The sequence below is a fragment of the Mya arenaria genome, chromosome 12 (assembly GCF_026914265.1).
Source record: "Mya arenaria isolate MELC-2E11 chromosome 12, ASM2691426v1".
Taxonomy (NCBI): Eukaryota; Metazoa; Mollusca; class Bivalvia; order Myida; family Myidae; genus Mya; species Mya arenaria.
The window spans coordinates 60,375,465-60,399,890 of record NC_069133.1 but is presented as its reverse complement, the minus strand read 5'-3'; the positions used below and the strand labels follow the sequence as shown (position 1 = coordinate 60,399,890).

Genomic DNA, 24,426 nt, shown 5'->3' with positions numbered 1-24,426 from the left:
AGTGTGTAAAAACTTCCGGGTTGGTACTTGACGTAAATCAATATCGTAGTTAACATTTTGAGGTTAAATATAGCGAATTTCTGGATTTCAGGCCTAAGGTACTCGAGCATGTTATTCGTGAACATGAAGGCATACGGAAGAGAATAGTCACTTTGTTAACAAGTGTTGCTGACGCTTGCTTGTCCAGTGAAGGAGTTTATAACACAGTGTCTACGTCGAGAAAGGTTAGTCTTGAAATAATGGTTTTATGTTTATTATAAAACACATTGCTTCATAAACCATTATTGTAACTGATTATTTTAATTAACAATTATTAATATCATAATTGGTATACCTTATTAATACATGTAAATTCAAATACAGTTATGTAGCCCACTGTAGTTGATATCATGTCGTTGATGATCATAATATCATGATTAAGTTTTGATGTATATTTACTTATCGTAAATGTATAATGTAGCGCAGTCATATTGGTTTGAGTCCACCTTTAAGTTGCAGATTAAGTTTTAAACATTGTTAGGTCTTCGTTTGTACATACGGTCATAAATATCGTTCGCTTTGCTCCCATTCACATGAAGTACAAGTATCTTAAACGTTATGTGTCATAACTAACCTAGGCTTGCTTAACTTATTGTTGAAGTACATTCAATCTCTTATTTTCCTGTTGTGGTTAGACTTCTGTTTAGTTTTAAATGTTTCATTTTTGTTATTGTTGAATAGAAACTGTATTTTATGGCAGTTATTTCAATTAGTTATAAACAATAACTCGCTTTAGTTGTTTTGCATTCACTTTGTATATATAAAATCTTGACTGCATTAAATGATAAATAGGTTAAAAAGTCGTGAAGAACCTTATCATCAGTAATATGTTAGGTAAGGTCGCTTTACATTGTATCTAAATTAAGATAAACAGTATCAAATTCGATCAGGTTCACTTGCAACCATGTGAAGTCATGTACAACACATGTGTCGCTGTATTAACTTACCATCAAGTATCACCAAGCTACATTCACTCCAAGTCAAGGCATTAGTATCATGATATAATCAGTACATTTTAAAACAGTTTGAATAAAACATGGAATGAAATTATTATGTAAAGTATGTTATTAATAGTGTATACAATAAATTCATTTTAATATCTCGTTATTTTGAAAAGAACAATCTTCATATCTGACCAGTGATCGCTATTTATGTCCTTATTAGAAGCTGCAGTCTCACAGATTTACCGTAGCATAAACTTCTGAAAACCAGGGATACACGACTGTTGACAAAAGATCAGAACGTAGTTTTTTATATTCACGTTTAAAAAAATATTTATCGCTAAAAGCGTTACTTACGCTTAAAAATAATGCATAAAACGTCAATATTTGATCAATAATATGAAAACCTGCGGTCTGATTTTTTGTCAGCAGTCTTACAGCACCAGTTTGTATTTTCGCAAATATTGACTCGATCCAAGATAAAAAAAAGTCAAACCTTCAATCTGTTAGAGTGCAGCTGTAAGTGCCATTATTCAGAGATTTTTGTTGCTTCGCTCTCTCGAACTCGTCTAAACCATGATACCAATCTGCTGATTTTAAATCATTATAGTTTGGAGATCACATAACCGAAATATCTTACAGTGATGCGTTAAAAAGTATGCGTTTTAAAATGGAAATGAGCACGACGCAGAGAATTTCAAAATAAACCAATTGTTTTATAAGTACTTAAAACATTAGTTTTAATCTCCTAACCATGTATGCGTTTGGCCTTGATTATTTGCGAAACTAGCTGACTTGAGCCTCTTGTTTACTTTCCAATTTAAAAACTCTCACGTTGTAGCGAAATGTAATTTTATTATTTCAAAACGATTGGAGTGTGTGATTTTTCTCATATCATACTTATAACACTCTAACCAGCAGGAAAACTATTAAATGGTGCAGCAAAGATAGATCATTCTTGCTGCAAACCCTATAACACGCCTACTAAACGCCAGCTCCACCACTTATCGTCGGTGCAATGAAAATTACTTGTCGGCACTTCCGCTGCGCATCTATATGTTTGTTAATATCAACACATGCGAGTATGACTTATATTTCATCTAATATGTTCATTAAATGGACATATTTCGAAGATAATATAATATGGTACGATATAAGAACACCTTTACTGCAGGTTGACTGTGATTTCCTTTCAATATTGCGATTCGAACTTGTTTATATTTTACGATTTGCCAGCATTTCAACTAAACATAGGTGCATAGTTACACCGTTAGAACATTCCGGTGCATGCATATGTAACTGGTAGTACTAGCGCCGGTGCACATCAAAAAATCTTAACTCTTCTTAAACCTTAAAGGAAAAATGCACTTATTATAAAAGTGCTGGCGCTGTTGATCTAGTGATGGCGATGTGGAGTTTTTTTGCGCTTAAGGTTGATTTGCTTTAAAACTATTGAAAGGAAATCAATAGTGTGAAGCATTTCTATGTTTGTATGCGGAATCAATAGGCTATGCGAAATACCTTAACGAAACTGAAAGTAATCCCGAAAAACAGTAGGCTGTGTGCTTATGTTTTTACCATAAAACGTTAGGTTACTGCTTCGGAAATTTGCTTGGGTGATTTCAACTTTACGATGGGTAATCTTAATATTACCCTTTTGCACGGCGAAGGTTTCTGTGAGTTTTTTTTTTCGTTTTGATCACCGCGTATTCCAGGGTGTGCTTGCACTTATTGGAAAACTTGACACGGTTTCTCTTTTTCTGTTTGTCAGAAACACACTTTTTTCCTTGAAAATCCCCATCTGCACTGTAGACGGCGTGATGAATATTTTTGTTAAAATGTACCAAAATCAACGTTTTTTCATTGTCCAACATTTAACTAAATCAGAGTGCAAAATGATATGTGACAGTCCTTCAACGACGATTCCATCGAATGTTCGTGTTTTGGACGTCTGCAACAAAAGACTGCGGGCATTTCTATGTAAATCACTAAGACATACAGCTCTTGGTTTGTGGTTACCAAGCCGTACAAGTGGGTTTCGTCCGGGTTCTCCGGTTTCCCCCACAACAAAAGACCACAATCTCGCGTAACATCATGCCAACGAGATTGATTAATATAATGTTGTTATAACTTGTTTCACAACCGTTGTAAAATTAATAAGTTTAAACTAAACTACATCTCTGATTTTCACTTAGTCTCACAAAAAAACTTTTTATTTGTCCAAATCTTTGGGTTCAAATCATGACTTCTTATTGCGCCCCTACCCCGACATTCCGACATATCAGACTTTATTTCGAGGACTTTGAGACAGAAAGAGGCAGTTTTATGGTAAAATATATTGGCATACACCCTACTGTTTTTGGTATTGGTTAAACGTTGGTTAAGGTACTTTGCACAACCTATTGATTCAGCAACAGACGGACATAACAAGCATTATAACAATTCACGGTAAAAATGGCACATTATTTTATTCCTTCCAAAGGCTTTAAATCTTCTATTTTTTCTGTGCAAATTATATACATATAAATATGTGCAAATTTCCTTTTTAAAAAGAGCTTGTGATTTTTTTATGTATGCCGGCGTAAGTACTATTCATAACAGCTTGATTTGCATGTGCCGGAATGTTCTTACGGTGTGCCGAAATGTAGTTGGAATGCTTGCAGAACTCTAAATATGCACAAGTCCGAATTGGGAGGAAAGCTCGTGGTACGACGATTTGTACTACATGTATTATATTAAAACGGAATTGTAGCCAACCTGTAGTAAAGTTGTTTTACACGGTCCATCACATTTTCCGGCTTTCGAAATATGTCCATGTCATTAAAATATCAATTGAAATATTTTTTACGTATGTACAAAAAAAAGAAAAAAGGCACAGCTGCATCACGGAAGTGTCGACAGCTTATTTTCTTTGCATCACCGTTAGGTGGTGGGGCTGACATTTAGTAGGCATGCATTTATGAATCATATATATATTTAATATATATGAATCATGCAATGTGCCGGCGGATGCTGACCTTTATTTGTTACTGTTTGATATTTACATTTGGTTCCTTTTCCGAGTTACATATTTAATAAATTTTCTACTTTTTTCTTGGCTTCAGATATACTTTGGAGAGCCATAGTTTCATTGCATTATAAATATCACATTTATCTACGCTATTGTTAGAAAAAAGGATGAGTTGATAAAACGTAAAAACGTCATTATTTTGTTAATTTTAGATAAAAATCGGGGACTATAACAGATTAATTTCTTAGAACATGTTAAAACCCTGTATTTAGATACCTGGTGCTCAGATTAAGATCAGAGACAATAAGATACTTGTATGGAAACATGCTATTACTTTGTCTTCAGACTAAGATGGGTGAGCCGGAAGACGACAATATAGATTGGAAAGCGAAATACAAAGAGGACACAGCAAAACTCCAGAAGCTAGAGACACTCTCCAAAGATGGTAAGATGCAAGCTCAGATGGTAAGATGCAAGCTTAGATGGTAAGATGCAAGCTCAGAGCTTAAGTATGATATTTGTCTTTGATAAAGACTGCACTGTCTCAAATTACTGTATTGCTCATGAGATATAGCCGGTCATCATTGGTGAAGAATCGGATGGGGCATATACATTATATTGACTAAATATGAAACTAGTGTCTTCACAAAGTTTGTTATATGTACTATTGTACATGTATATGAAGATGAACATGTAAAGATCGAAGAGAGTGGAGCATTACCCCATATCATGAAATGTTAAATGATTTGTTGCATTTGTTGTAATATTTGGCAGTGTCTAGTACTACCCACCACCGATATCAAATTTAAAGTCAAAAATGCCTAACTATGTTTTATGCATCACCATTCTTCATTATATATATACATTTAGCATATCAGTTTGTCATATCTGTCTGGATTTACTTTAAAAATCTTATTTTTCTCATTACTTTGAAAAACGCTGTTTAAATGGGGTTTTCTGACCGTCCCTGTGTTCTTATTTCAATCAACGAAATTGATTACAATAAGCGGTGGAATAAGGAAGTGGGTCCTTCAAAATGGTATATTTGGAAACCATCGTTAAGAATCAAATAACTGTGGAATCATCTTTCAGATGGTTATTATAAAACATATGAGGAAAAATTATCGTATGTCAATAACGTGTGAACACATATCTCTCTTCCTATTCCTCTAAATATACTTAAAGTTTTACTATATATATATCCTAGTTACGTAGGAGTAAATGATACGACTTTTCATACTATGATTTATTTTGTTATTCGTATTTCAGTTCTAAAGGAGTATGACGATCTTCTAAAGCAGTTTGAGGAGCTAAAGTCAGAGGTAATTTTTGTAGCTTTATATAGAAAGTGACAATCTCAAAATCATGATGAAATTTACATATGTAAGGCAATTTTCAGCATCTTGTCCTTGGCCACTGAGAGGAAGAATACCTTGGAAAACACCATTGTTGTAATGTACTGAAAGGGGGAATATTTATTAAAAAAAATCTGTATAGAGCAAATATTTATTCAATTTGAGAAGGATTTTGAGGATTTTTATTATTATTATTAATTCATTTTTCCTTGTATCTGGTCGTGATCATGACCACAATTTTGAAATGAAAGCGTTTTATCATAATTTGGGGGAAGCGCACATGAAATTCAGATAGATCGAACAGACAATTGAGACTCGGTTTAAGACAACTTAGTCGTACTAGTTTATCTATATGTCAGTCAGTTTGTTTATTTGGTCAGACTAGTTTCCCTGTTTGTTTATTTATTTTCACTAGTCTACCATTGTGTTGTTGTTTTTTCTAATTTACATGTATGTCTATTTAGTTTTTATTGCTTGCCTGTGTGTATATCTGCTTTACTAGTGTACTTGTGCGTCTGTTTGTTTAAACTTGTTAAGATGTGTGTCTATTTGGTTAAACTTATTTACCACAGTGACTTATTTACCTATTCGTTTAACTAGTTTACCTGCGTCTTCATCGTTTAACAATAGTTTACCTGTCGGTCTATTTCGTTTAACTAGTGTAGCTGTGTGTCTATTTCTGTCTTTATTTTTCGTTTGATTAGTTAACCTTTGTGTCTATTTCGTTTAACAAGTTTTCCTGTTTGTCTATTCCTTTCAACATGTTTACCTGTGTGTCTATTTGGTTCAACATGTTTACCTGTGTGTCTATTTCGTTTGACTAGTTTATTTGTGTGTCTATTGCGTTCGACTAGTTTATTTGTTTTTCTATTTCGTTTCACAAGTTTACCTATGTGTTAATTTCGTTCAACAAGTTTACATATGTGTTAATTTCGTTCAACAAGTTTACATGTGTGTCTATTTGATTAAACTAGTTTACCTGCGTGTCTATTTAGATTAACTATTTTCCTGTTCGTTTATCCGGTTTTACTTGTTAACTTGGATGTCTATTTCGTTTAACATGTGTGTTCTTACGTTCAGTCGGTTTTGTTGTAGTAGTGTTCTTGTGTGTCTATGTTTTAACTAGTTAACGTCATGTGACTCATGCGACTTATCTGGTTGACACTTACGTAATGTGTATAATCTGTATGGTTGATATGTAATACTGACTGGTGTCTAGACTAGATGTGCGGCGTTCCTTACTTTCTCGTCTTCGCAATATTACCATAATGATAAACAAATAATATGAGTTTCAGAAGCATATCAATTTTCAAGACAAGTTAGATTACAGTGTTTTGTATGCATTGTAGGTGTTTACCAGGCCGGTTTCAGAGCCGTTAAAACATGTCAATTACGGTTGAATTGTCACCCGATTAACTTCACAATATCAAACTACAGCACAGATTGCTAATTTACGTTGTATTCATAAGTTGATAATATATTTGGTATCTTCTTTTTTCGGTATCTTTTCTTTTTGATATCCGATATTGTATATGCATGTTTAAAAGATATGAATGTTTAAACTTCATTGCAAATAATGTAAACAGGACATAATCTTAGTTTTCACTTCCAGATGAATATAACAGCGTCAGCAATTGCTAGACAATGTAATGACTAACGACTCGGATACGTTCATGAGTGCAGTCTTACTAGTTGGTTGAAATGCGCAGAAAATTTAGTAACTAAAGACAATCTAAAATAATCATTCAACATTAACAGTCGAACCCCGTTGGCTCGAACTCGCTTGGCTCGAATATTAAGTTGGCTCGAACTGAATGATAAGGACTGAATGTTTCTACTTAACATCAGCATTACTGCTTGGTTGGATTTCCCCGAGGCTCGAGGTATCTACGCCTGATTCTTTGAGTTCGAGTCAACGGGGTTCGACTGTATGCCAATGAGGTACATGGTATAACCAAACATCATAGGGTGATGTAACATGAATGCAAACTGGTTTGTGCCATATGCCTTACTTTAAGCATAATTAGTTCTTAACAATGACCGCTCGGCTGGAGGCGCGCTTAACAATGATTTAAGCGCAAAAACAGCGCCACCTATCAGAGAAATATGGGGAAAGAGTGACTTCAGAGAGCGCTTAATAACTATCGTATTTATGTCTTAATACTTAAATTATGTAACACTTCCCTCGTTATCAGTATTATACTTTTCTTTATGTACAAGTATATTATGTGTATTTCCAGAATGCCTCTCTGTCCAAGAAGGTGTCCGAGAAAAATGCAGAAATAAAGACTGTGAATGAATGTACGCATCTTTGTATCCATTTCCTCACTGGTTTAACTAACTGTTTTGATTTATGCTCACCTTCATCAGACAGTTTATACTTTTGTATAACATCTTGTCATATATTTTTGTTGACATGAATGACTTGAGAATGTTTACAATCTGGAGTATTTATTGCATGTAGAGTATAACATATTTAGCCATTTTAAATATCACTTCTTCATTCTAGTTTTACCATGTTTCTGTTTTGGGTATTACATTACCCCAGAGATGTGTTGCTAAAACACTTATTGTTTACATTTGTAACAAAATCTTATGTCAGACAGAATTGGCGTGCACATCATCATCATCCTTATCATCATCATCCTCATCATCATTATCATCCTCATCATCATCATCCTCATCATCATCATCCTCATCATCATCATCCTCATCATCATCATCATCATCATCATCATCATCATCATCATCATCATCATCATCATCATCATCATCATCATCATCATCCTCCTCATCATCATCATCATCATCAACATCATCATCATCATCATCATCGTCGTCGTCGTCGTCATCGTCGTCATTGCCATCATCATCATCATCATCATCATCATCATCATCATCGTCATCATCATCATTGTTATTAAATGAAGCAAATCATCTCAAGGGTCACGTAATAACATTTAAGATATTTAATGAATATATACTTCATAAAGTGTGTTTGTATTATAGTGCATGATACGAGTATTTAATATTTCAGATATCGACCCAGCTATTGCTGAATATGAGAAGCTGAAACTGAAATATGAGATCGAGAAGGGTTGTCGACATGAGGCAGAAATATACGCCTCCCAGGTAAGAGATCGAGAAGGGTTGCCGACATGAGGCAGAAATATACGCCTCCCAGGTAAGAGATCGAGAAGGGTTGTCGATATACGCCTCCTAGGTAAGAGATCGAGAAGGGTTGTCGATATACGCCTCCCAGGTAAGAGATCGAGAAGGGTTGTCGATATACGCCTCCTAGGTAAGAGATCGAGAAGGGTTGTCGATATACGCCTCCCAGGTAAGAGATCGAGAAGGGTTGCCGACATGAGGCAGAAATATACGCCTCCCAGGTAAGAGATCGAGAAGGGTTGCCGATATACGCCTCCTAGGTAAGAGATCGAGAAGGGTTGTCGATATACGCCTCCCAGGTAAGAGATCGAGAAGGGTTGCCGATATACGCCTCCTAGGTAAGAGATCGAGAAGGGTTGTCGATATACGCCTCCCAGGTAAGAGATCGAGAAGGGTTGCCGACATGAGGCAGAAATATACGCCTCCCAGGTAAGAGATCGAGAAGGGTTGTCGATATACGCCTCCCAGGTAAGAGATCGAGAAGGGTTGTCGATATACGCCTCCTAGGTAAGAGATCGAGAAGGGTTGTCGATATACGCCTCCGAGGTAAGAGATCGAGAAGGGTTGTCGATATACGCCTCCGAGGTAAGAGATCGAGATGGGCTGTCGACATGAGGCAGAATTCTACGCCTCCCAGGTAAGAGATCGAAAAGGGTTGTCGACATGGGGCAGAAGTCTACGCCTCCCAGGTAAGAGATCGAGAAGGGTTGTCGACATGAGGCAGAAATATACGCCTCCCAGGTAAGAGATCGAGAAGGGTTGTCGATATACGCCTCCTAGGTAAGAGATCGAGAAGGGTTGTCGATATACGCCTCCGAGGTAAGAGATCGAGAAGGGTTGTCGATATACGCCTCCGAGGTAAGAGATCGAGAAGGGTTGTCGATATACGCCTCCGAGGTAAGAGATCGAGAAGGGTTGTCGATATACGCCTCCGAGGTAAGAGATCGAGATGGGCTGTCGACATGAGGCAGAATTCTACGCCTCCTAGGTAAGAGATCGCGATTGTTTCTAAGCATGATACAAAAGTTTACATCTGAAATGTAAGTTGGTAAGACTTCACAATAGATGTCTATGACTTCCACGAGAGTGTCTGTCTGCACTAGAATGATGATAAAATGCTAGTAGAGGAGTGTCTCTTGAACATTTTCTATGAATGGACTCCCATGTCTTTGAGACCCTTATCTAGTGCCGCTAAACAGGGTATTTATTTTATTTATTAATGTACATGACCATGAAGTATTCATTGTATAATTAGTATTTTAAACAACATCCTGTCAGAATAAATCAGATAATATGTTTTTATCAAATTTAAATATTATTAGAATAACAAAATGTTTACTCTGATATATTAAGTTGCAGATCTGTCAGGTGTTTACATTAGATCATGTTTGGACCATTTCTTCCTTAATACTTCATTTTGATAAAGTTTTTTGTATTTTGTTTACTTAATAAATATGCAATGAAACAGGATACACCACACAGTTCTACCAATGAACACCTAAATCTGAATAATCGAAATAGTGTATATAATCTATCATAGTAACTAAATATTGTTGCCTATTTCATTGGAAAAAGGACACCGAGGACGTAAATTAAAGACGACATACATTTTTATGAAGTAAACTGATTGGCCAAATAAACCCCTCCTATACATTTAGCTTTCCTGCAATAATCCTCTTATCCGATACATATATTTATACAATGATAATCACGTTTTTCGCTTCTAAAGCCTTTTATTTGTATTGGGGTCGGATTGGGGAAATGGGGGGGGGGGTCCTTGCTGGTCTTTTGTAATGAGACAAATTGTTTTCCTTTAAGACAAGTGAATAAAAACCTTGTACCGGTAAACTATTGAAATGTTTTGGATTAATCTTAAATATGGTTATATGTTTACTTTTGATTTTAGTAATAAATGTCGGCGAAAATGTGAGTTTGATTACTCGTTCATCGGTTAGCCCCCGCTGACCTTTGAAAGGCAATAACCAAAACATGTGTTAATACAGATATCTCATGTACATGTTATCTATGTTTGTGATAATTTTATCTCTAAGCAGATTTATCGTTAAATATTTGGCTACTGGGCTTGCCCCTCTAGTTGCTATAACAGTATTATTATACCAATAAGTATAGGCTGCGTCATAAACCTTCAACTGTGTGAACTGTAATTGGACTAAGGCAGCTGTTGAAATGTCCAACTTATTAATCAAATTTTCAATATAAGTAAACATTGAAGAGCTGTTCGAAACCAGTTTTTGAATAGTGAATAGCAAAGCAATGTCAAACAAAATTAAGCTTACCTTTTTGCTATGATACTATTACTATTAACATAGATGTTGTCCCTTTACCTCAGATACACCAACATAACAAGAAACTGAAGCGACAGACGGTTGACCTGTGTTCAATGCTCAGTGCTGGTGGATCGGCTAACTTCAACGTCGTCGATCTGAAATTTGAGGACGAAGATAAGGAGGAGAAGGAGATCGAAAACGGCTACCAGACCTCACTCAATAATACAATAAAAGGTGAAGAACGCTTTGATATATAATGTCTATAAAAACCTAACGTATTTCGAGCTTTGAAATGAGCTGATATGTAAGTTAGGTCAACGCAGGGTATTGTTAACTTTCAGTTTGCATTAATAGCAGATACACTATGTCTGCTGGATAAATTGCGTATTAAGGTTTATCGGTATTAGTTTCATAAATGATTAAGTTTGTGGTAGAAAATTCAAAACTACATGTATATGTATGCATCATACTTTGCATATAGGAGAAGAGTCTGTGTAATGATATCTCTTTATTATCTCCTGTTATGTTTAAAAATTATACATATTTTCATTAAATGTCTTTATAGTCTTACCAAATATGACCACATGCTGATATTTTATATTGTCTGCGTATTAGATATTGGCTAATGCTGCCCTGTTTGGGACATTATGCCTATATAAAAGTGTTGTTGTTGTTGTTGTTGTTTAATAAATCGTCATGATTGTCATTCAAAACATGTGATTTCAGAGCTTAAGAATGAAGTAGGTCACTTGAAAGCTTCGCTTTTGTCAACACAGAACGACTTGGAAGCCAAAACAGAGAACTACAAGTCCATGTCTAGTATGGTATGTAGATAGTCCAATGTGATAATAGACTGCTCAGTTAGGATAATTATTATCATAAAAGACTGACGGCAACGGACTAAGTTGTGTATACGTTTTATGTCATTTTTGCCATATGGCCAGTGTCGTTTTATCTAGGCAAACTTTAACTCTATAAGAAACTTATTTTTAGTACATCATTAATTCTAATTCATGAATTTTATAATTCATGTAGATAAATACTCGCCTAGGAATATGTCGTGATGAGGGGAGTAATACATCCTAATCCAGAACTGGTTCAGTAAACGAGTTGAAATTATTATTTTCAGTACAAAGCAGCAAAGCTGAAACTCAAACAGACAGAGAAGTCGCTCAGAGATCATAAAGCAGCTTTAAAGGAACTTTCAACAGGTGAGCTGTACTGTAGGGCCATATTCGCTAACGTCTTGGGCCTGAGTTTGTAAAATGGTGCAATGTATTGTCTATATCGAATATAATGGTTGCAAGTACAATAAAACGAGTACAATCATGCATGTATGTCCATAAACATAGTATACGTTAATCCTTTTCATTCACCGCCCATTTTCTTCTAATGCTAGTATTTCTCACCAACAATGTAAATATTTGAACATGTGCTCTGTATAAACCTTAACTACAATGTATGTCTGTTTAGCCTAAAACCTACTACCGGTACATATATCGTAGCTCAGCACATACAGTGTATTTTATCACATCATATACACGTTCTTCCTCTGAGTGCTCAGTGACAACACTTTCTACAGCGAGTATCTGAGCCTCAAGCGCTGTCACAGCTCGCAATGATTGAGGGAATGTAAGTTCACTGTATGTGTGTATTGTATTCCACATCTTGTATTTCTATGTTTTCCTGCAGTATCCGAGGAGGCATATCAGGAATATGAAAACCTTCAGGACAAATTTAATCTGGAGATGCAGAAGCGGGGCTTTGCTGAACGTAAAATGGCCGAGGTAACGCAAATAAAAATGGATAAAACTGAAATAACATAAGTTGACCAGTCTGTAGGCAAAAGTAAATACTAACCACGTCCAGTTTTGTAAGATCAATACTATATACAGGGTTCACCGTGCAATGTGTAATTCATAAGCCGTATAGTTATTAAGAAAACGTTTCATATGGAATATTCTATTCTGAAAATGGCGCTCAAAATATTAGGCTTGATAAATCTACATTCCGACCTGAAATATGTATTACTTTAGATAGTTGAATGAAAGTATTTTCGACTTTTTGTTTTTTCTACCCGGAAATATCGAATTTTATCGAAAAGACAATACAGAAATCTACTGGCTTTTTCCAATAAATTTTGTAAGTTCGGAACGAGCATGTGAATAAGAATATACAGCTGTGTTGCTGAGTCAGGTTCCCCTGGCGAATAAACTACATCTCGCTTAACTCGACACTGATAATTTCAATTCATGTCGTACAGTTGACGGTGGACAACGGTAAGATGAAGCGACAGAGTGCGGTGTTACTGAGCCAAGTCAGCCCGGGCGATAAGCTACACCTCGCCCTCATGGAGATTGAAGATCTCACAAACAAACTTGAAGAACAGAGAAAGCACTATGACAGACAGGTATCATCTTCGTAATAGCAATGCATAACACTTGGTATATGCACCAGTCAATTGTAACCACGCCCCCCCCCCGGTCCGGGGCTATACCGGGTATGGCCGGGGAAACGGTCCGTGTTTTTCCCTTCCAGGTGGCCCCGCAGTGCCGGGTGAATGCGGTGGTTTTGTGTTCGCAAAAGAAATAGCGGGGAATGGGCCTAACCTGAGGTCCCTTGGGTAAGGGGGCATTTGGCGGGGATTTTACCATCTGATCGTTCCCGGGGGCGGGGCTTTTACTCGGGGTTGGCTGGACCGAAAGTCAAAGTCCTCGCGATTTCCCCGGACATGGGGTGCGTGGTTACAATTGACTGTGCACTACTGAAACACTCACAAGTCAAATTTAAGGTACATTTTCTGTTATCTAGTAGTAATGTTTAGGGATTACGACATGTGGTACATAAGCTGTCTTGCTATAGAGCTAGCTTTTATAGCGACGCGAACGTGTACACCTCCAGAACGAAGGGTTATCGGTTCGATCCCAAACAGATGCTAAAGTATATTTTTGGAGCTTGTCACACTTGCCTCGTCCCTCGCTGGTTTGGGTCAATAATTGAGTACAAATTGAAGACTTCTGTACTTGGCTGCACATCACTGTCGTTTAGTATGTTCTGAACGAATACAATATGTGTATCACGATTCAATTTTGATTTGGTAAAAAGGGAACAGAAATGTTTTGAAAAAAAAAAAAGAGAAGCTGCGTACAAAAGTTATGCACCGTGCCTTATAAACAAAACTTTGCCACAAATATTTTGGAATTACAGCTAAAAACAATATTGTGTTCAGTCTATATACTATGTATTACGATTCATTACTTTAATGTTGAAATATAAATGAACACAAAGTACCCATCAAATTAGATCTCAGAGCTGGAAGAGAAGGTGGACTCTGGGTCGTCTGAGAGCATGAACGCCAAAGAAGAGGAAACTCAAGCGCTTGAAGGTGAGAGGGATGATCTCATCTCGCGAGTGAAGGAGTATGAAGACAAATACGCCAACCTGGAAACTGAATGTAAGTAAAGTAAAGTACAGATATATGTAAAGTAAATTTTATCTTGGACCGATTGTATAAAACTGGTTAAGTTATCCGCAAATAATATTTTTGTTAGTTTGCACATGCAAGCAATTTAATTGGTCAAGAGGCCGTTATTGAAGAAATATTGACCAATCAATAAACATTACGACTTACTTTCACCAAACTAAAGAATTTACCGGTTTAATTCAATTGGCTGGTGATGTTTTCGTAAATTAACGACTTCGTTACTTAATGTTCATAAATTCGTAAATTGCCCAAATAAAAAAATATCGTTCTTCTAAGTTTCCAAAAAGCTTGAAATATGCAAAAGTGTTTTTCTTGCAGTTCCAAAATATCACACCAGTGCTAAATAGAAGAACTTAAACTAAACAAACAGTTGACTTCATGTTAATGATCAATGAGACACACACAACGGAGAACATGATGTGGTCGAACTGAGTAATGTAAGGTTTTCTTTATGTGTTCCAGATGACGCATTGTTGAAAAAATATGAAGAATCAAAACGACCCCCGCCGCCACCTCCCCCACCCCCTCCACCAGCGATTTCTACCACTAAAGGGTCAGTACTATTTATACTAATTAATGCAATCTTATACTAGCTCGGCTGTGAAGACAATTATATACCTAAGATGACATGAATCGCACTCGAATATTATTACTTGGTAAGTGTACTTTTTTGTGTGGCCATTCGAACGGTCCTCTGAAAAACCAGGACCTTTTGGATAAAATGCCTCTACAAGAGAATATTAGAGCAGTATGTCCACAATAGTCAATATTTAAATCGTCGGATAGGTTGGTATTATATTTGGTCATCCTCATATCCATGCATAGTGATTGCTATCATTTTGATTAGTAATTACATAGAAGACAAGAAGGAACGTTTTGTGTAGTGGTCATATTTCTCGGGCTTATTATATAACGTGGGTATATTGTACTTGACAGACGATAAATTGACATAACGCTAAATAGGATGATCTCCACCCCAAGTAGTCGACCATGCGTCTAAGGCAATATATTACCACGCCCCGAAAAATAAATGGACATGTATAAACTAAATCATCTATATTGAAATGTAAAACAACCCGCATCTTTTTGTTTCCGAGTCATATATATTTTATTTGAAGCATTTACGCGTATGGGCAATTGAGAAGATATGCTACTGAATCTGTAACAACTTGCATATATCTAGTATAATCACGCTTGGTATTTGTTGAATGGTTATGAACATATTCTGTGAGGCGGTCAAATGTCGAGTGGATTGAGGCAACTATATACAATGCATTTTTTGCTTTTAGATTTTTGAACAAAATAACTCGAAAGAAAAAGAAAGACATCGAAGCTACAAGTAAGTAATGTATTTAATAATCCTTCAATCTTAATTCCTTCCAATCATCGATATTGCTTTATTGTTTGTTCCATTTTGTCTGTTTATCAAAATGTGAGGGTATTGTCTACGAAATAACCAAACTTAGATCTTTCGCGAACTCTGCTATCTCTACAGTGTATACAGCAATACAAACAAGAAATCTCAAAATTGCTGTAAGTCAAGTTCATTCAAAGTCATGCTGAGGAAACTTCACAGACAAGACAAGCGACTACAACTCAACTGAAATCGTGTCAAATGGTGAAAAAAGGTAAATCGAAATTATACTTATATCTATCACTTCTTCCGAATGGTCAGCGACAACAGTGCCTTTAATTCTCCTTCAGTTCGTTTGAAGGGGGGAGTTGTGAATGACGATTTCAGCAAAGTGCTTGAGGACATGATGTCCAATATCAAAACTGGCAAGACTTTACGGAAAACCCTAAAACCGGTGATAACGGTAAGATTGATATTTGTTTTCAGCAATTCATTTCGAAATACCGACGACCTTAAAATACCTGCTTGATTTTGACCGCTAAAGTAGGCTAAAAGAGTTAGCACATTGTAAGGCATCACTGCGGCATGGAAACTCCATATATGTACCTACCAAAATGAATGTAATACAAACAAATGTGGACGACTTACTCCCTATAACTCCATGAGCGTGTCCTTAACACATATAATTACAATGAATAACATGTGCACACAGTGTATCTCTCACTACGTATTGGCTGGCTGGTTCTGTGTTGTGATGCAATGTGTTTCATTTCTTGCGGATGTATATTGGCACTTTTTTTTATCTTTGGTGACATTTTGGAGATGGAAACTTTGCTTACAACTACAATTATGTTGCAATAGGAATTTCAAGGAAATATTAGAACTAATTATTGCAAAGCTGAACCTATCACTCAACGGCCGTATTGTGTTATTGTTTATTCATCATCTTGTAACCCTACCATATTTTTGTATTAATATATCGAAGATGTCCAAAAACGATGTTGAAATGAACTGAGTGTTAATTATGTAATAACATTGATCCTTTCCTATCTAGCTGTGTAATATCTGTATGTATGTTTCTCTGCTCTATGTCTCTTGGTTTCAATACGAATAAACAGGGCACAGACGAAAAGGGTCACACAGACGTCAAAATGGTGTTAAAGTCAAAGAGCTTTGACGATATCCAAAGCGAGGTGAAAACTGTAGTGTATTGTGTTATTTGAATCTTCTACTAACACTCAGAAATCATATTCACATGTACGCCAATTGTAAACAGGTAGTTTACTTTTAATACCTTTTACAACTTTCTTAATCGTTTCTTTATCAAATATTGTTTCTGTACTTTATAGTGTAGTGTTGTATGCTTTCTGTACTTCATAGTGCTTTGTTTAACGCTTTCTACACCTCATTTTTGATTGTCATTTGCATTAGTTTACGCTTTCTATACTTCATATTGTACTGTTGTACGCTTTCTGTACCTTGAAGTGAATTGTTGTACATGTTCTGTTCCTCATACTGTATTAGTGTACGCTTTCTGTTTCAAAAAGTGTATTGTTCTACGCACAGTGTATTGATGTACGCTTTCTGTACATCAAATTGTACTGTTGTTCACTATCTATACTTCATAGTCAATTGGTGTACGCTTTCTGTACCTCCAAGTGTAATGTTGTACGCTTTCTGTACTACATAGTGTAATGTTGTACGCTTTCTGTACCTCCTAGTGTAATGTTGTACGCTTTCATTACTTCATAGTGTATTGATGTACGCTTTCTGTACCTCCAAGTGTAATGTTGTACGCTTTCTGTACTACAGAGTGTATTGATTTACGCTTTCTGTACCTCCAAGTGTAATGTTGTACGCTTTCTGTACTACAGAGTGTATTGATTTACGCTTTCTGTACCTCCTAGTGTAATGTTGTACGCTTTCTGTACTACAGAGTGTATTGATTTACGCTTTCTGTACCTCCAAGTGTAATGTTGTACGCTTTCTGTACTACAGAGTGTATTGATGTACGCTTTCTGTACCTGCAAGTGTAATGTTGTACGCTTTCTGTACTACATAGTGTATTGTTGTACGCATTCTGTACCTCCTAGTGTAATGTTGTACGCTTTCTGTACTACAGAGTGTATTGATTTACGCTTTCTGTACCCCCAAGTGTATTGGTGTACGCTTTCTGTACTTCATAGTGTATTGTTGTACGCTTTATGTACTTCATAGTGTATTGCTGTACGTTTTATGTACCTCATGGTGCATGTTGTACGCTTTATGTACTTCATAGTGTATTGTTGTACGTTTTATGAACCTCATGGTCCATGTTGTACGCTTTATGTACTTCATATTGTATTGATGTACGCTTTATGTACCTCATGGTGCATGCTGTACGGTTTGTGTACCTCATAGTTAAATATTTACATTCACACTTCATTCCTAAACGATGGTTGTTGTTTATCAATTGCACTTTATTTCTGTATAAAGTGCAATGGCATTTCCCATCGATATCGCGTGCGTTTGTTCGATACTTCTGTCCTGTCATTGGGCGCAATAATACCAAGGGGCGGGGCATATTTACTACTCATAGTGTATTGTTGTACGCTTTATGTACCTCATAGTCCATTGTTGTAAGCTTTATGTATATCATAGTGTATTGTTGTACGCTTAATGCACCTCATAGTTCATTGTTGTACGCTTTATGTACCTCATAGTCCATTGTTGGAAGCTTTATGTATCTCATAGTGTATTGTTGTACGCTTAATGCACCTCATAGTTCATTGTTGTACGCTTTATGTACCTCATAGTTCATTGTTGTACGCTTTATGTACATCATAGTTCATTGTGTACGCTTAATGTACCTCAAAGTGCATTGTTGGTTAAATTTTGTACATCACAGAGGCTTGTCTCAAGCTTTTTTGTATCACATAGTGATCAATTTTACGCTTTCAGTACTATGCGTTCTACAGTTAGTTACATATATAAACTGTGTTTCAATATAGTAAGCGACTAATAGTTGGTGTTGGGTCTTACTTAGCATGTGTATATATATATATATATATATATATATATATATATATATATATGCAGTGCGTTCTAGTTTATTAGTGTGCATTATTTATATGATCTCTGCTTATATTACCTCATAGGAGAAGTATTTACGGTCAAACATGATCAAACATGTTACTGCGTTATTGTTTCCTAGCATTGTAATCCTTATAAAAATGAAGTAAAAATGCAATAAGGACTGTTTTAGTTCACTCAGCAGGATATGGCTTTTACGGAATCATAGTGCGTTGTTTGTTTTTTGGTTTAGGCTGTTAAGTATTGTATTTTATTATTATGTAGAATTGGGTCCATTCGATTAGTGTTTAAATGTTTGATAAACCGGTAACGCATATGGAAAAAACCTATAAAGTACTTTCATGCGCCTACTAATGTTTCAGGCCAGTGAACCAAAGTCCGATGACGGTCATGCTATGAAAGAACTCAACAATATTATGGTATGTCTGTTTCGATTAATAACATCTTTATACGTTTCTTACATGGCTACAGGTGTCTGTGTTGGGACGCGTACAATTTTCATATAGGAAAGGAGAAAGATAAAAGCTAAAATAAATCAGAAGTAAGTGGTAAATCCTTGATCATTTCAACTGAAGGAAATGACAACAATTATTGCAATTAAAGTCAAGTATACAAACCATGAAAACTCGTTACTTCTGTAATTTGCGTATGAGTGGTATTTGTTTCCGACTAGAGAGGGGAAAACCATCTCGATTTATTGTCACTAGAAGGAAAGAACTTTCCATTGAGAATATACATATACAATATGTTGTCAACTACTGCCATAATGAGAAATAAGACAATGTCAACACAACTGTCCGGTGAAGTGTCCCATACAGATAGTCTGGAGTTGATTGCCCAGTGTAGTGTCCCATATCGAAAACCTGGAAGTAATTGCCCAGTGTAGTGTCCCATATCGATAGCCCTGGAGTTGATTGTCCATTGTAGTGTCCAATATCGATAGCCCTGGAGTTGATTGCCCAGTGTAGTGTCCCATATCGAAAACCTGGAAGTGATTGCCCAGTGTAGTGTCCCATATCGATAGCCCTGGAGTTGATTGTCCAGTGTAGTGTCCCATATAGATAGCCCTGGAGTTGATTGTCTAGTGTAGTGTCCCATATCGATAGCCCTGGAGTTGACTGCTCCGTGTAGTGTCCACTACCGGTAGGCTTGAGTTGACTGCTCCGTGTAGTGTCCACTATCGGTAGGCTGAAGTTGACTGCTCCGTGTAGTGTCCACTACCGGTAGACTGGAGTTGACTGCTCCGTGTAGTGTCCACTATCAGTAGGCTGGAGTTGACTGCTCCGTGTAGTGTCCACTACCGGTAGACTGGAGTTGACTGCTCCGTGTAGTGTCCACTACCGGTAGACTGGAGTTGACTGCTCCGTGTAGTGTCCACTACCGGTAGACTGGAGTTGACTGCTCCGTGTAGTGTCCACTATCGGTACGCTGGTGTTTATTGCTTTTCATCAAAATTGTATGGGCCAATAACACCAGTTCTTATTTTGTGTAAGCTGTAAGGGTTAGTTAAAAAAAACGCTTAACATATATTCACAATTGTTACGTATATATTGTATATACTTTAAATCCACAGAAAAAGTTTAAGCGTGCCCACAGTGTCAGTGACCTGGAGCCACTCGAGAAAGATCAACCGGAGTCGGAACTGGCTGCAGTGTTCCGGAAAGTGAAGAAAAGTGCCTCCGTCGATAGTGGTAAGGAAATAACATCTAAAGTCAGGACTCGGATCATTACTTTTTTCAGTGACAAATACAGTGTTGGAATACTTTTAATATCCATGCTTTTCGACCAATTTTCGAGCCCTTATCCTCAAACATATACATTTTATTGACTAATTGAGTAGATAACCCTGAAAAGAAGTATTGAATATTTTTATCACGGCATGCAATAAGTAAGAATTAACTAGAGTGTTGATAAAATGCATCCAGTAAAGAAACCTTTAATAAGAACGACGCCTTTTAGTAGCAAAAGAGAAAACTATATTTTTAAAAAAAAATGGTGTTTATTTGTTAATAAAATAACTTGTTGAAATGCATATTGCAGACACAGATATTGTTACTAGAAGAAGCAAACTATCGCAAGTGACCGAAGAACGGGAGTCAGAGGTTATGTAAGTAGTCACTTCTGAATATGACTCACCAAGTGGTTGGAGAGGATGCAGTTAATTATGAAGAGATGTGTCGTGTGCAGCGGATGTAACAATAACCATTGTGTGTTTCTCACAGTATAATCGATATGTTTCTTTTAGTATGTATTCTTCATTGTTTATTTTTTCCATTTGAATTGCCGGAAGCATGAGTTTTGACATCTTGTCACTGATTGTAAGAATATGTCATGTTTTTTTTCATGTTTAATTCTGTAAGCTGCTTTCGCATTTTGGTCAATGCAGGATGTCTTTTCATAGACTTGCCAAATGGCCTCGGATACCCTGACAGTGAAACTCATTTTGTTTATCTTGCTTGTATAAATCTTGATGCTTCTTTTTCACCATTCGGAATGAGGCTAGATTTATCTATTAAACTAGACTTTCAATTATTGTTTTTTTTAAATAAATTTAATCATATTGTATTGTTCTTTTCTGCAAACAATATAAGTCCAATTTACACTTACAATCAAATAAAACAAAAAAGAACATACGGGTTGGGCTACAAGTTGTTACAACATTAGTTTATAATAACTTGTAGCCCAACCCATGTGTTCTTTTTTTAAACTTTGTTGTTGTTTTTTTTGATCGGTGCAATCAACCCAAAAACATTTAGCAAGTCAGGTTAAACGCATTTCAGGCAATCAGTAGTTGGAAAAGGCACGACAGGACATTGGTTCCACACTTGTCTTCAATATGTGAATCATATGTTTATATTAAGCAATAAAACTACATGTAGTAAGTTGACCTCAAGGCTTAGCGCAATTCGAAATAAGAATGTTTCAGTTACTATAACAGCTGATATTGAATTGAATTGAAACCCTCGATATATCACGCAAAGAGGCAGACAGCTGTTAGCTTTAAATGTACGGCAAATGAAGTCCCTCCCTTAATTATTATTAAATTTCCTCAAAATTTGTAAGCTTATTTAACCCTGTATCATTTCAATCTCTTTTTTGTATAGGCTTTTCGTGTTCTTGTAATTCTTTTTCCTGCTTTTTAATGATTTGTGGGGTACAATTAGGTAGGACTATAAGTTAAATCAATATACAGACTTGTTTAACCACAAGTCAGTCAGTGTCTCAATCAAGAGGAGTCTGTTGTTCCCATTCTTCGGATGTGCGTTGTGCTTCTAAAAATATATATTCCAGAATGTATTTATGGCGAATTTCTTTGCTTATTAAACTGTTTGCTTTTCTAATAAGAATCATTCTTTCTCAGCTCCAAACCTTCCAATGTGGCGTTCCGTTAGCGATGGTAAGTAGAATACCTTTGTCATGAACAGCTGTCCTACGTTTTTACAAAATACTCAACTCGTTTAGCCACTTAATAGCCCTTTGAGGTGAATAGTCAGTGGCGTAGCTACATATAGGCTTTGTAGGCCTGGGCCTACAGCTTCTTTGAAAAATGACAAATATATATATAACCCCAAAACACTAATAACAACTCAAAAGTTGTATATAACGTTATTATAACAAAAACAAGTCTGGCGTTTATTTAAACTATGTGCTGGACGGATTGCTTGATTTTATTGTAGTCATGGCATATATATTTAAATTTGTGTAATGTGCATGTAAAATAGATGTATTTGTTACTTTTGTTTTTCTCTTGGGATGCTTCCAAATTTCACTATGTTGATTCTTATTAAGAAAGAAAACTTTTGGGTGGGTATCCCCGAACTCACCTAAAACCATCGAGCTTATAAGTTTGTTAACGCCTAGCTACGCCCCTGAGTTTCAACAAAAGTTTTTAAGTATTCCGACCCATGCCTCCGCCAATGAAATCCCCTGACATATTCATATTTAATCATTTAGAATTGCCCTGACAACAGAGTATCCATCAATCAAATCACAAAGACCAAAACAAAATAACAGTGTAGAGGCATTTTTGGTTTTCTGAACGATAAAGTCTTCAGGCTGGGCGCCTAACACTAACTATTTCCTGGAGCAAAAATGGTTTACTCAAAAATGTCAGTTGTACTCGACTTTTGTTGCGTTCTTAAAGAAGATGTATTTAAATGATCAAAAAATGATTAATCAAACTATGGAGTAACAAGAGTTAATAATTTCATCTCAACATCATAATTATAGACGAGAAACAAAATTAATACTAAACTGGGGACAGTATTTTGTAGTTTTGAACGCTAGAATAACGAAGTTAAATCAATGCTGTGTCCATGCCAGGTTTTTGTTGATTTTAATAATCCAGGTGTTTTTTTCATAATTATCTAAAAAGTGTCTATACTTGTTTTCTTCCTGGTATCTTCAGTGTTTCACGTGTTTTGATGTAACTTCTCTGATAAGTAGATGTCCTTGAACCTTGTAACGCTATTGTTAAACACAACTCGTGTATCCTAGTTGCATGTATACGTTCACATGTTTTCAACGAATGATTGAAAATACTTCGTACAAGATAGAGTGTTGTTTGTTTTCAAATGCTAGTTATTGTCTGTTTTCAGTGAAATAACCCAGATGTAACGCGATCGACCCAGTGGAGTCAAATTAAGTAAAGGAACTAAGCGGAGTTCAGGAGCTGATGTATAACACGAAAACTGCATTAGAACGGGTGTCAAATGTGTTCTTCATTCATTTATTACGGGACAGTGCAGCTGTTAAGCATTTTATTATGCAAACATGTTTATTGTTGGAGTATGTTGGTTGTATACTTTGTATACTTGGTTATAGAACAATGTTGTAGTTTACTCAATTGTTAAAATAAACACATAAAAAAATTTGATAATATATAAGAATTAATTTTTTTGATGGTCGCAATATTCGTTGTATTTTTCAAAGATGTTTTTATATACATGTATCTATAAAAGAGCTTTACTTTTACATGTTTTTAATTTTTAAATCTCTGTGATTATAGAATGGAGCGTAGCTTAGAGAACATAGGTTGTACACTATAAGAGTAACATATGCAGATATATATTCAGCTTTCGAAAACAGTTTTGCTGTAGCAGTAGGCCTTCATGTATTCGTAGAGCTAGATTTTAAGTGCAATCATTTATGCTTTTAGTAGTTATTTTTTATTATTATTACTATAAGCTGAGTTCTAACATACCTCTTATTTAATATGCTTCCCTACTTGATTTACCTTGTTGCAAATATTTGCATTTGTTTGTATATATAGTTCGACTGATTGGAACATCAATCACAAATATGTCGTAGCCTGGCGTACGTGAGTTGTTACATGGTACGTTCCTTAACGCGTGTTGCCTCCTGCGTGTCCACCGTTCAGTCATCACTGCGAGTTTCAGATAACGTCAGTGATTTAGAAACAGTTGGTCTGTTTTTATTTTGTTATGATGGACTTTTTGGTGACACATATTGTGTTGAATGATACTCTGTTTCTAAGTAAAATATATGTATGTGAAGTATTAAGTACAATGCTTTACTACTTTTCTATAAGACACAAACTCTTTGCCATGGAAACCGTTTAATAAACGTTTATTTACATCCTCCATTTTTGTTTTATATTCATATTCGTAACTGTTTATGATTTGATTTTAGATTAAAAGTCGATCACATCACAAGGACAACGTGACTTGTTTATATCCGATTTCACTATTA

At 35.9% G+C, this 24,426-nt stretch overlaps 1 protein-coding gene across 4 annotated transcripts; it reads left to right on the top strand.

Moving 5' to 3' along the window:
• Positions 1-24,317, top strand: LOC128211390 (shootin-1-like). Of its 4 annotated transcripts, none has more exons than XM_052916125.1 (20): positions 2-224; positions 4,336-4,435; positions 5,260-5,312; positions 7,586-7,646; positions 8,383-8,477; positions 10,867-11,038; positions 11,531-11,628; positions 11,934-12,015; positions 12,497-12,591; positions 13,068-13,214; positions 14,108-14,258; positions 14,751-14,841; positions 15,578-15,627; positions 15,993-16,105; positions 16,761-16,835; positions 19,077-19,133; positions 20,288-20,405; positions 20,755-20,821; positions 22,076-22,111; positions 23,313-24,317. In XM_052916125.1, exons 2-19 carry the CDS (start codon positions 4,342-4,344, stop codon positions 22,104-22,106), a joined length of 1,650 nt encoding a protein of 549 aa, XP_052772085.1. In that variant the 5' UTR covers positions 2-224; positions 4,336-4,341; the 3' UTR covers positions 22,107-22,111; positions 23,313-24,317. The 4 variants fall into 4 exon arrangements, with proteins under 4 accessions (XP_052772088.1, XP_052772085.1, XP_052772087.1 ...); XM_052916126.1 differs by lacking the exon at positions 2-224 and adding an exon at positions 4,097-4,118 and having other exon boundaries at positions 4,337-4,435; XM_052916128.1 differs by lacking the exon at positions 16,761-16,835 and having other exon boundaries at positions 1-224.
• The last annotated feature ends 109 nt before the right edge of the window (positions 24,318-24,426 follow it).